Raw genomic sequence first — 13251 nt, forward strand, 5'->3', positions numbered from 1 at the left:
TGTCTATTCCAGGCGGTACCGAGACGTGAGCGCGGGTCTGGCCGAGACCTGCTTTTATCACCAACGAACAGGCTGCTGGTCTGCAATGTGACGGGGCCACCTCTAAGGTTTAGAGACCTTTGGCGGCCTTGAGTTCTCTGCAGTAATCCCTGCACTGGCTCCTGGCACATAGTATATGCTCATTTTTAAAAGATGCCATTGCTCCTGGATATAATAGTAATGTATAGCCCTTGTAGACAATATGGAGAATAAACAGAAAGAAAAGCCAGCCATCTTTTTATTATCCAGGAAATCCTTATTAATATTTTGAGTATGTTTACTCCTGACATTTTGAAATGAGAAATTGGAATCATACTGTGTATATTTTTTAAACCTACTTGAGTGTTTACTTTAAAATGTGAATATTTCTATATTCTTTAAATATTAGTCTAAAACATTATTTAAATGACTTCCTTGTGTTGTACCCTATGGCTACATAATAATTTCTTTAACAATTCTCCTCCTTTTGAACAGTTATGCAGTTCCAGTATTTTCCTGTCTCCTCTGGGGTGGCAGCTCTCGGCCTTCTGGCTGTTACTTCCCCCTGGCCCCCTGGAGTCTCTGCTCAGTCGGCACCCCGTTCCAGGGTCAGCCACAGACGTGAGAGCAGATGTATGTGCAGGCTCGGCTTTCCCGGGCCAGGCGCTCATCTCACTGGGCGGCGCAGGAAGCGCTAGACCGCAGGGCGGCGCAGGAGGGAGAAGGAGGCTCTGCATGGAGGCCTCGAGGGGCCTGGGACTCGGCGACAGACAGACGGTGCTCCCGTGCCCAGTGCGGCGAAGACTCGGTGTGGCAAGTGCCTAGATACGCCCGGGGAAGGTGATGGGACTCACGAACCCTGTGGCCTTGAAATGGCCCAGGGACAGAGGGGCAGAAGCTTCTCTCCTCTGGGGGAGAGGGGGAGGGCACTGATCTGGAGCCCGGTTGATGATGTTGGAAAAGCGGCCTTTGCCCTCCGAGATTTGGGTTCCATGTAACCTTGTGAAAGTCATTCAACCACCGGTCCTAACACGCCTGCAGAAACCTTTCAGAACCGCTGGGTGGAAGATGTTAGGCTCCCTTACTTAGGTTTTGTATTTTGCAGGACACAGTTGGTTGCCGGGGTTCATGTCCCAGCATCAAGAAGGGTTCAGGAATCTGAAAAAGGCTGTGCGCAGATGACATAGAAATCCAGAGACTAATAAAGAGTCCGGAGGCGAGATATAATTTTGAAAGGCATTGGGGGTCAGAGGACCTTCAGCTAAAGGAACTGAAGAGTCCCTCCTTGTCTAGGACCCTTGCTTTTATTAACACAATTTGTCCTAAGACAAGGTGGAGATAATACACTTCAAAGGGTAAGGTTTCAAAGGGTACAGAAGCATTGTCAGTTTGGGGAATAGCCTAAGGCTGTTCAGGTGTTTGGCCAGTAGGAGGCAATAACATGTAGATTAAGATGCCTTTTAGCTGTCTGGCAGCCACAATCAGTTTCCTATTCAGGTTTGGGGAAATGCCTTCAGCCATTCCCAACAGGTGACTACATGTGTGACTCAACCCTGTTGAGTCCCCAAGTCTCATCAACCTTTTGATGAAACTCTTGAAATTATGACATGCTGGAATTGGTCTACGGCAGTTGGTATTTAAAATTTTCACAATAAGATTATTATGAGTTAGTACTAGCACATGTACACAGGAACTAATAAATTGTCTAGATCAGCAAAAAAGTTATGGACGTACTTCTCTGAGCAGAACCAGTGAACTCCGGAGCACAGGGAGCACGCACCTTGGCTCCCCAAAGACCCCGGTCCCTCCATCCTCGACGCCCTCTTCCTGAACCTCCAGATCCCAGAGGGGAGCGCGGGCGGGACCGTCCTCGAGCTCCCAGGCCGCCTCGACCGCGAGTGTTCGGAGATGTGGCGCCAGGACTTTGCTGTCGGTTAACTGACTTGCCAGGAAGGCTCACTTGCGCCTGTCTCTGTGGCGCAATCGGTTAGCGCGTTCGGCTGTTAACCGAAAGGTTGGTGGTTCGAGCCCACCCAGGGACGCGGGTGTCCGTTTTGAGCCTGTGCGTCCTGACGCCTGCTGCCCTCTTTTGGACGAGGCTCTCCAGCACCCGCGCCGGGACGAGGCCGGCACTTGGACTGCGCCTGTAAACCCTTCGCTGCGGGACGAGCTTCTGCGCGAGCTGCCCGGGTTGGCTCCTCAGTCCGTGCCTCCGGGCAACTGCTGGTGGCCCGCAGGTGCTGGCCGGACTGGCCGGACTGGCTTCCTAGCTCTTGGGGAACCTGGGCCGGCAGTAATCACCCGGGGGTCTGCGCGTGCACAGACTTATTTGGAAAGGTCAAGGGATAATTAGGGGCGCCGCCTTCAATACACCCCTAAGTCTCCCCTGTGAATCCACAGCCATTTGCAGCCAGGGCTCAGGATCTAAAGGAGGGGCCACGCACCAATGAAAACACTAGACAAGAAATATGAATTTAGAAGGCATGGGGGCCAGGCGGAAACTTCCCTCTAGTGGAGAAGCTCCCTGAAAACTGGGTCCCCTCAGCTTTTTATTCACTTGAATACATATTTGCCCTTTAGGAATGCCTACAGGCAGATCAAAGGTAAAGTTTGGTTAACAGTAAAAGGGTTATCAGGTTAGGGAATTGCCTTGAGCCCTGCTGACTATTAATATGCTAATTACTGCTGGTCTTAGCCTCCAGCACTCCCCTAAGGGAATTCTGATAAACAGGCAGGAGGCCTTCCACACTCCCCTTTCTCAGGGTTCCTCCTCCCAACTTTCCAACCGAGTCTTTTGTGCTCCCCAACACTCTAGTCGGTCCTGAACTGCCTGCTCTTTCTCAGCCCCCCTTCACCTGTCCTGCTGCCTCTCCCAGACCCCAGCAATCCCCCTGTTGTCGGAAGAAGTTTCGGAGCGCCCGGCGCCACCTGTCCTGCAGCAGGATGTGGACCACTGCCTGCCAGCACTCGCCATCCATGCTCTTATCCACTGGCCCAGTCACTTAAAAACAGGTTCATGCGTCAAGGGTCGCTGCCCAAGAGACCGTGTTGCTGCTCTGCTGCGCCGGGTGCTGTGCAGCTCTGCGACTGCACTGTCTGGCAATGCCACGGCCAGGGCTCCACATCGGCCCTTGAAGGTCATGGCCCAGATGGCTGCGTAAAGGACATGAAACGCTGGATCATGATGTGCACACCTGAAACTAGTATGGCATTCTGTGTCAACTGGAATTAAAAACAAAATTTAAAAAAACAGATTGAGAAATAAAAATGACAATAATATAAAAAACACCTCGGGCCCTTCCTTTCCATTGCAGAGCAAGAGAAAATAGAGTTGGGGGTGTTATGCCCAGATTTTAAGATCCCCAATAGACCACCAGGGAGCCAGCCGAGTCCGATGCAAAAGCAAAGAGTCTTTATTCGAGCTAGCTCGGCTCCCAGACCACACTCACCGACGCAGCGGCAAGCGGCAGAGAGCGAGCTAGCCCTGTGCGAAGAGGGGTTTTATAGGGGGGTTGGAGTAAGGGGAGGAGAAAGGACTGTGGGCTCTGCCGATTGGCCAGGTGCAAGTCGATGTATTGTCATTGGTTAGTTTAAAGAAGTCCTGGGTGTGGCTAGCAGAAGCTTGGGCTTCTGGGAAGAAGCTCCTTGCCGAGCACATGGCTGCTCAAAAATGGAGGATCCGGGGTAAGATGGAGGGCGTAGCCCTCGCCCTGGGGCAAGATGGAGGGCGTAGCCATCGCCCTTTCAGGGGCAAGCCCCTCAGCCCAGGCTGACCTGCCAGGGTGGGTGTGGGGACGATGGAGCTGTGAACACAGAGGGGCTCAGAGGCTCTGCTTCTTTTTTTTTTTTAATTTAAATTCTTTATTGTTGAAAGTATTTCATATGTCTCTTTCCCCCCCCCCCACTGACCTCTTTCCATCCGCTCCTGCCCCCCAGCACATGCCCTCACCCCTACTGACCATGTCCACTGGTTATGCTGATATGCATGCACACAAGTCCTTTGGTCTCTGTTATGGTTTGGCTCAACGAGATACACCACCGACTCAGAATTTAAATTTAAGAGCCTTTATTAAGCTGGCCAGCTGACCACTGCACCTATCTCCCCCTCTGGGAGCTTTGGAGCACGTGGCAGAGATTAAGGGTGCAGTATGATCCTTTATAGCAAAACAGTGTTAAAAAAATACAAAGCATTTCATTAGCTGTTCCTTAGAAGTTCACAGAAAGTTCATAAGCACAAAGGGGAGGTAAACGGAGTCACACCTGGCTGGAGCATATCATAACATATTGTTTTTCTAAGACAATCTAGCAATTTTTCTCTGCCATGGTTCCTGACCCTAATACAATCAGTAACCTTTTCCAGGCCGCAGTCCCTCCCCCTCCCACATTCTGTAACCCTTCCATGCCGCAGTCCCTCACCCTAGCACAGTCTCCCCTCCCCTGCTTTGGTTTCCCCTCCCCCCTCCCCTCCCCCCTTCCCTCTGAGGCTTGAAGGTCAGAGGGTCTGCGTTTATTGCTCCTGCTTGTCCTGGAGGCTCTTGCTCCAAGTGACGTTGTCATTTGTCCTGTTCCTCAATAAGCTTCGAAGGCCTCTCCGCACAGAGAAGTACAGTCCCGTGTCCACGGCAAATAGGAGTCCCGGCAGCAGGCAGAGCAGGACGAGGTGCCCTGGGTAGACGGGTGAGATGGCCAGCGCTGCGCGAGAGGCAGAGGGCGGAGAAATGGCTGTTGTTAAGGCAGAAATTTGGAATCACCTGCCTTTGCTCCTCCCACTGGCATCTGCCTGGCTGGGCTGAGCGAGGCCGCCACTGGGAGGGCCAAGCACATTAGGAGGCTGGGTTTGGTGTGGATTTGTGAAAGTTGTCAAAGTTTAAGTTGGTGTGAGAACATTATTTCTTAGTTTCAGTGTCTCAAAATTACACTCATTGCTCTCCCCACATTGCTCCTTGTCGCTCAAGGAAATCTAACAAACAGCGAGCCATTGACATTTGCTCCTTATCGGCAGGAACTAATCGGCCAAAGGGAGTGAGGTGGAGCCCGGGGTCTCACCCCTGAGCCCCTGATGACAAGCTTTAGACTTATTTCTTGCCGCTGTCTATAGACTGGAAACATTTTACTGGATTTAAAATATAGAAATTATATATATATATTATAGTATATAAAATCTCAGAGAGAAAGGGAGAGGGCGAGAGAGATAGAAACATCAGTGATGAGAGAGAATCATTGATCAGCTGCCTCCTGCATGATCAGGGATCGAGCCCACACTCGGGCGTGTGCCCCGACCAGGAATCAACCATGACCTCCTGGTTCATAGGTTGATGCTCAACCACTGGGCCACTGTGACCAAGCTATACTTGATTTTTTATTTCAACTTTTAACTCTTAATTTTGATTTAATTTCAAACTGACAAAACGTTACCAGAATCATACAAAGAACTCTCTCATAGTCTTTTCCTACATTTACTAAGTGCTAGCATTCTGACCCAGTTGCTTCATTATTTGTCTTTTCTTTCCCTCACCAGTTGAGAGCGTTTTTTACTTTAAATTTAAACGCAATGAGATTATTTTTATACAAATGATGGCTTTGCTGTGTTAAAGTCTCATTAGGTGTGCATCTATCTCTGCTTTGCTATGTGGTCTCGGTCTGGTTCCAGGTGGACGTTCTGTGGCACCAGGAAGTCCAGGAGCTGTGTGCACGCGCACACGTGTGTGTGTGTGTGTGTGTGTGTGTGTGTGTGTGTGCGCGCGCGCGCGCGCGCGCGCGCTCGCGGGGGGAGGGGTTCTGGCGGAGGGGGAGCTCTGCTCCGTCCTGGGCCCACGCCGACCTGAAACACGGTGCGTGAACAACGCTCACACAGATCGAGCGGCTGCATCCACTGGCTTCGCCCTTTGCTGTGACCTGAGGACAGGTGACCCCCCACCCCCACCCCAGCTCCTCCTGCCGCAGTCAGCGCTGCCCAGCTCACCCGCTGTTGGGGTCCGTGGCCAGCAGGGGGCGCTGCTGCCGACGCCCTCAGCACAGCGTCCCGCCCAAGGACGGTGCCCCACACTCGTCAGTTGTCTTGGTTACAGAAATTGGGGTTCAGAGAGACTCAGTGGCTTAGCAGCGCCCAGGTCTGGCCGTGCGCCTGCAGCCCTCACCTTCCACCAGGACGACCACCGCCTCGGAGGACACGTTCAGCTTCCCGATGAGGCCCCGGCAGAAGTAGGAGCCGTTGTGCTTGCGGGACGCCCTGGGGACGTGGAAGGCGGAGTTGTTGTAGGAGAACTGCCTGCCTCTGCCGTCCTGGAAGTACTGGACGTTGTGCACCCTCTTGTTCTTCCAGCTGTGGCACCGCAGCACCAGGGGGTCCCCCTCCCGCAGCTTCCACCGCGGGGCCTGCAGCAGCAGCCAGGCTGGAAGACAGACCGCCGGCCCCAGGACAGGCGTCAGCGCCAAGCGCGGGTGGGGGGACACGCGCCCCAGATCCCGCAGGTGGGAGGCAGCCGGCAGCCCTTCCCATCAGCTCGGGGCCACGCCGAGGCCTCTGTCTAACCGGCGAGGGTCGGACTGAGCACAGAGGGTTGGGCCAGGGGAAGCGAGAGGCAGGCGGGAAGCCACCTGCCGGGCGGGGCTGCCTGGTCTTGGAAGGCAGGTGACAGGGGCCGGCACAGCCCAGATCGCCCCGTCAACAGCCCCTGGACAGGGCGCTTTGCTGCTTTAGGGGAAAGGCCGTCTTCAGAGGGAAGGAGGCTGCAGGAGTATCGAGACTCGGGCAGCAACAGGGCAAGGCCACTGGTGGGTCCAGGAGTGGCTGCAGGTGCCCTGAAGGACTAAAGGGCAGGAGGAGAGGGAGGCAGGGCTGGGGGTGCGGTGGGATCTGGGAGTTTCTGAGGGGCCACCGGGCCTGTGAGCCCAGCCTTCAGGAGAGAAACTCCTAGTCACCAGGACACTGTTCTTGGCGGCCTCGCCCCGTAACCAGATTCCACGCTGATAGAACGTGGACTCAGGGCCAGAGGTGAGCTGGACCATTAAAGATGAATTGCAGACAATCTCTAAAATGACACGAGAGCCTGGCCGGTGTGGCTCCGTGGTTGAGCGTCCACGTATGAACCAGGAGGTCACTGTGCAATTCCCAGTCAGGGCACATGTCCAGGTTGCCGGCTTGATTCCCAGTGTGTGTGGGGTGGGGGGGGGGAGGGGGAGGGGGAGGGGAGGGTGTAGGAGGCAGCCAAGCAATGATTCTCTCTCATCATTAATGTGTCTGTCTCTCTCCCTCTCCCTTCCTCTCTCTGAAATCAAAACAAATATATTTAAAATGACATGAGAAACATCCATGAGACAATGTTAGGCTAAAAAGAGAATGCAAGAAGGACGCACCCACAGAACACAGAAAGGAAGACCACACTTCGTCTTCAAATATTGACGCGGTTTCTCCCTTTTACTTTCACACATTTATGAAAACCCAAATGGCTTTTGTGAGAAGAACAAAACAATAAAACTAATTATAATTTAAAGAATATGTGACCTGATGCTAAACAAAATTGGTAGAACATAAAAATCCTCTACCTGGAATATTTGCCCAATAGAAGGTAACCTTCATTATTTATCAATAAAGACCACCTAGCAGAAGAGGCCACATCCTGTACACCCACTTACCGCGTGAGCAGAGATGAAGCGTTAGTAGCATAACGTGCTGGTTGTAAGATTATGTGCATGTGCATGTGGTCTGGTGACTTTTGGGAGACACACTTGTTCCTGTTTGTCCTGTCCTGGACTCATGTGTTCACTTGACAAATATTTTATCAAGTCTGTACCTGTGATGTGCAAACTGGGGACACCCAGATGACCAGGACCCGTGATCCTGACCCCAAAGAACCTGCAGTTTAGACTCAGAAATATCCCAGTCGAGAGTGGTGAGTGCTGCACAGTCGGGGCTGCAGGGACTGCGAGCCGGAGCCGAGGGGCCGCCAGAGGGAAGTGATGAAGAGGAAAGGCCCTCAGAGGAGAGGAGGGAGATGGGTCCCCAAGGGAGACCGGGACCCACCTGGAGAAGTTAGCAGTCATGGTCGCAGCTTAACACAGTCCTCACTGACTGGCCTTCTGAAGCCAGTCTCTAGAACCAAGTTCAAGACAAACTGACAACTCTTAGACTTGACTTTTCTATTGCTTCCTGTTGGCAAATCCCCATTTTATTTGGTCTTAGGTGGCACTTTGCTCCCAGCCTGCTAATAACTCCGGGAGCTCTGTGTGTGAGTGTCAGCTCCGGGACGGGCAGCGGCAGAGGAGCCACCCAGAGCTGCCCAGCTCTGAGGCAGGTCCGCTCACATGGGCTCTCCCTATGGGCTCGCTCTGCCCGTGTCCACTGCACACATGGGCAGCCTTGCTGAAGTCAGGCTTGCAAGGGGACTCGGTAGGTACAGGCCTGTGGTGCAATTCCAGGGACACAGGAGAGTCCCCGCCTCAGTGCTCCCCTACCTGCCTCTGATGCCTGAGTCCCACCGACCACACACTTTCACTCCACAGTCGCTGTGCAGGACGCACCAGGATATGTGTGTCGGGGCGGCTTGTATGCTGGGAGCCCGAGTGTGGTGCTGTGGAGAGAGAGATGACCCTTGGCCATTAGGGGTGGTGTGGGGCAGCTTAGGGCTTTGTGGGCCTGAGAGTGAGGAGATGGAGGTCCTGAGAACAGATCCTTTACTTCATGCAATGAATACTACTGTGTGTCCTCTGCGGGTGCTGCTCCCGGCCCTGGGCGGCAGTCCTGTGTCTCTGCTTGCCAGGTGTGACACCCGGCCCACCTGGGGTAGGACCCAGCGCTGACACACCTCACAGGGGTCACGGATCATCGCATCTTAGTTCTAACCCCTCGAATATCACCTGGCTCTGCGCCAGCCTCTCCCGCCTCTTGTGTCACCCTTTATTGGCGACTCCCCTCGTCCCCATCCCCACTCACCGGCACGGACTTGGAGCTGCACCGGGTCGCTGAGATTGGAGAGGCTGGTCTGGCACGTGTACTCCCCGCTGTCGTTCACGCTGGCTGATTCGATGAAGTAGCTGGAGGTCCGGTTTGGCAGGAGGTGACCATTGTGCCACCACCGTGTGGAACTGTTCCCCTCGGCCTGGGCCCCCTGGCACCTCAGAGTCACATTGTCCATCTCGAGCAGCCTGTCCCATTCCGGATGCAGGGACACCACAGCCTTCTGGACACCTTCTGAGGAGACAGGAGAATGTGGGCGAGGCAGGGGTGGGGGTGGAGGTGGGGGGCTCCCCGCCCTGCATTCCCGACCCGCCCTGCCAAACCACAGTTGGCAGCTCCGCCTTGGTCTGGGACTCGGCCTTAGAGCATCTGGGCTTGGAGGCACTTGGCCCCACTTTTGGCCTCTTTATGTTGAGGAAAACTGGTTAGAGGAGCGTAGGGCCAAGCCCCACCGTGTTGGGACAATTGTCCCTGCTGGCCCTCCACCTGCGTGGCCACAGCCCGTGGCTACTGCGTCCTTGAGGGCCTCACGGGATCAGTCTGACACCTGGAAGCAGACTCACCAGCTCCGGTGCTGACTGACGCTGCAGAGAAAAGAGTGAAACAAAAATTGAGCACAGCAGGGAGTAGCGGCTGCAGGGGCTGAACTCCCGCCCCTGCCTGCCTTGCCCCTGAGCCCGCGGCACCTGAACCAGGATACAGACAGTGGCCAGCTGTCCCGCTGCCTACACTCTGGTCTCCGATGTCTGTGACTCCTGCACCGCCCCCATGGTCCACCCAAATCCCTGTTTTCAAAAGCACCCCGTTACTCCTCGGTCCCGTTCAAACTCCCTAATTAATGATCCGGATTGGATTTCCCTGAACAAAAGCCTAGAAACAACCTCAACCCAAGTCCCCTGGAAAGAATAGAGATTAAAAGTCTTAGAGAGGAACCCTAGGATGTCACTGTGGAAGAGACAGACCTTAGGGACCGTCTGTCTGGTCCCTACTCTTCAACTTGCAGGTAGGGAAACGGAGGAGGAGGCATCACAGCCCCTTCACCTCCTGATGGGCCCGAATCAGCCGGCGTCCTCCCTGTCTCTAGCCTGCGAACGGTTTGTCCTACAAGCCAAGTCTAGGGCTGCCTGTTGATGCGAGGAGGGTCCCGTCCGGGGCTGGTCCCAGGGCGTCCTGAGTGTCTCCCTCAGCAGCAACTGACTTACCCAGAAGCAGCAGGACGGCGGGCAGCAGCAGCTGCCACATGCTGGCCGTGAGAGCGAGTGCCCGCTCGGCGCTGACAGTGACCTCGCTGGCTTGAGAGAGGAAGTCAGCAGCCTCCCCCTGCACCCCACTACTCAGTGGGTTCCTTTTTCTGGGAGCATCATTGACTCCTGATCGCAATTTGGACAAGAGAGCCCAGGGTGGGGGCTGAGGGCAGAGCCTGGGGGAGAAGCTGGTGGGTGTGTCCCTTTGGGTCAGTGCTGAGACCAGGTGACAGTCCGTGGGGCACCCTCAGCAATCTCAGCGCATTAGCCCCACCCAGCGGGGCCGGGGCCACCCAGCGCCAAGAAGGGGGTAGCTGGACCGGGGACAAGACTGGGAAGAGGGAGGGTGCTCCCCAAGGGTCTCTATCTCCATCTCAGCCCGTCTCCCTCCTGTCCGCTGCCTACGCACAGAGAGCAGGCATTTCAATCTTCAGACCCGACAAGTGTCCCTCACCCCATATTAACTCCATCGACATTTTCTTTCAAATTAAAAATGCCCATGCCCTGGGTGGTGACCCACAGGGGCTCCTAACTTTCGGTGTGAATTTGACCACAGGTTCCCATGGTCTGTGAAAAGAACCCCTGACCGTGGGGGAACCAGGCGTGGAGTTACTTTAACAGCCCAGGCGAGAGCAGGGCTGTCGGTCAGGGACGTGGCCTGCGCTGGAGGCGTGGAAGCAGGTGCGGTGGGCAGGACGTGGGTGAGCAATGGGCCGGGGGGGTGGCAGAGGGGTCTGGGCGAGGCTCAGCTTGGATGCGGGTGATCAGGAGGATGGCGTCCGCACATGGACTTGGAGGCGGGGAGGAGGAGCAGGCTGGGTGGGGAGAGTGACGGGTGCAGGTGGTGGTGGTGATGTCAGGCAGGCAGGGCACACGCGGCCCTGGAGCTCAGAGGACAGGTCTGGACAAAGGGCAGACAAGTGGATGTTTTAAACTTTTGATAAAAGCTTTAGGTCCTCTCCTAAGAACAAAGGAAAATGTACCCCCTTTTCCCTGTAAGTCAAGGGGCTCCCTGTGAGGCCCGCCAAGGCTCTAGGTCAGGGTAACCACGGATGAGAATCTGACTAGAGAGCGTCGGAAAAGGGGAACCAGGAGAGGACGGAGGACGGGACAGAAACTTGGCCCTCGAGGCGGCCCCAGCGAGAGTTGCTGACACAGCAGATCCGGAGGAGGGGCTACGAGAAAAAGAAAGGGGGAGCCCAGAGGCCCCCTCTTCAGGGAGGGAAGTCAGTGAGAAGGGCTGCAGCACAGCCCAGCGCGGCCCTGGGAGGCTCGGAGGGTATTCGCTGAGCAATTCCAGGGGCCGGGGTGGGGGACAGAAGCCTGAGAAGTGTTGGTTGAAGCCCGAGTGGAAACAAGAGTGTCCTAGTGAACGACTAGTCCTTTAAGCATCTCGGTGACCGGGAGCCCCCCTTTCTTACCAGCATCTCGTTCTCCCTGGGGGAGCCCTGACCTTGAGTAGCCTAATAGGAAGTGGTTATTGCTTCCACTACAGAAACCCAAGGGGCCACACGCCCCTATTCCCACCTCGAGCCAGTGTGATGGGCTAAACTGTGTTTTCCCCAGATTTACACGTTGAAACCTTAACCCTCAGTAGCTCAGCATGTGACTGTATTTGGAGATGGGGCATTTCAGGGGGTTATTACGCTAAAATGAGGACATTAAGGTGGACCCTCATCCGATAAGACTGGTGTCCACAGGAAGACATCAGGACAGACATGCCCAGGGCCGACATGTGAGGACACGGAGAAGACAACAGCCTCTAGCAGGAGGGAGGCCTCAGGGGAAACCAGCCCTGACAACAGCTGGACCTCACGCTTCCAGCCCCCAGAACTGTGAGGAAGTAAAGGTCCGTTGTCTCAACTACGTCACCTGTGGTGCTTTGTTATGGCAGCCAAAGAGCAGCCACATGACCCACGCGTGGCCGTGTGTCTCCGCTGGGACGGCGGGTCTCAGTGGTCACTGCAGTGGGTCGGCTGGCCTGCCTCCAGTTCCCGCCCAGTCAATCCCTTTTCTTCCTAATATGTCAGATTCTGAAACCGCTGCTACAATCAGAGCCTGAGGGACACGCGGGGACCCTCCTAGACTAGAGGGAGATTTTATGTAGTTTTACGTGAGAGGCTTGGACTTGCCCACAGGTCACTGTGACCACTGCACTGCCAGCTGGACAGTCATGGGGGCCACCCAGCTTCCAGGGTTGGAGACATAGGTCTCATCTCTCTCTTTAAAAAAATTTTTTTTTTTCTGATTTCAGAGAGGAAGGGAGAGAGAGGTAGAAACATCAATGATGAGAGAGTCATTGATTGGCTGCCTCCTGCACGCCCACACTAGGGATGGAGCCTGCAAGACCTGGAATTGAACTGTGACCTCCTGGTTCATAGGTCAACACTAAACCACCGAGCCACGAGCCACATCAGCCAGGCAAGAAATTTAGGTCTTTTCACAGATCATGGGAATCTGTGATCAAATTCACACCGAAAGTTTTAAGTAAATATTCTACTTGTTCATTTTAATAGCAAAATATAGTAACCTCTAAACTACAAATGCAAAAGAGACCAAAATCATTTAATGAAAACGTTTACTGTTGTGTCTGCAGTAAAAAGAGGAGAAGAGCTAGGAAGGGTCCTGCCGAGTAAAAAAGGGGGAGAGGGAGGCTGAGAGGGAGCCCTGGAGACTGACCGGGGCTAGAAGACCCAGAAGAACCAAGGGAACCGAGGGAGACAAGGGTCCCGGGAGAGAGGGCCTACAGCAAGGCCCGCCCAGGGGTGTGGGAGCCCAGGCAGACGGATGTCAGGGAAGTGACGGTGGGGACGATGAGAGTGAACCCCCAAACCAGGAAGAGATGGATGGAGGCAAAAGGGGCGGAACCAGAGGAAATGGAAGTAGCTTGTGCGTGACCTTAAGCCCCAGCCTGTTTATTTTTCTGTGGTCATCACACTAACACGCCTGTTGCCATAGGAGAGATTTCCAGAAATGTGGTGCTGCCTGCGAGCTGGCTCCAAGCCCCGCCCCCTCAGCCCGGCTCCAAGCCCC

The 13251-nt window shown here is 54.6% G+C and overlaps 2 protein-coding genes and 1 non-coding gene across 3 annotated transcripts in view; 2 read left to right on the forward strand and 1 right to left on the reverse strand.

Moving 5' to 3' along the window:
- The window catches only part of LOC102425292 (low affinity immunoglobulin gamma Fc region receptor III-like), a 58847-nt gene that overhangs the window by 12700 nt on the left and 32896 nt on the right, over positions 1-13251 (forward strand). The gene's annotated exons all lie outside the window — the stretch shown is intronic.
- TRNAN-GUU lies at positions 1987-2060 on the forward strand. Its single transcript has one exon. It is a non-coding gene; the product is annotated as a tRNA-Asn (tRNA).
- Positions 4082-10688, reverse strand: LOC102420500 (low affinity immunoglobulin gamma Fc region receptor III-B-like). The gene is made up of 6 exons (XM_006103278.3): positions 10673-10688; positions 10177-10344; positions 9538-9558; positions 8951-9208; positions 6156-6410; positions 4082-4710 (listed from the first exon to the last, which is right to left on the reverse strand). Exons 1-6 carry the CDS (start codon positions 10686-10688, stop codon positions 4526-4528), a joined length of 903 nt encoding a protein of 300 aa, XP_006103340.2. The 3' UTR covers positions 4082-4525.

This window comes from Myotis lucifugus, unplaced genomic scaffold (genome assembly GCF_000147115.1).
Source record: "Myotis lucifugus unplaced genomic scaffold, Myoluc2.0 scaffold_478, whole genome shotgun sequence".
NCBI lineage: Eukaryota > Metazoa > Chordata > Mammalia > Chiroptera > Vespertilionidae > Myotis > Myotis lucifugus.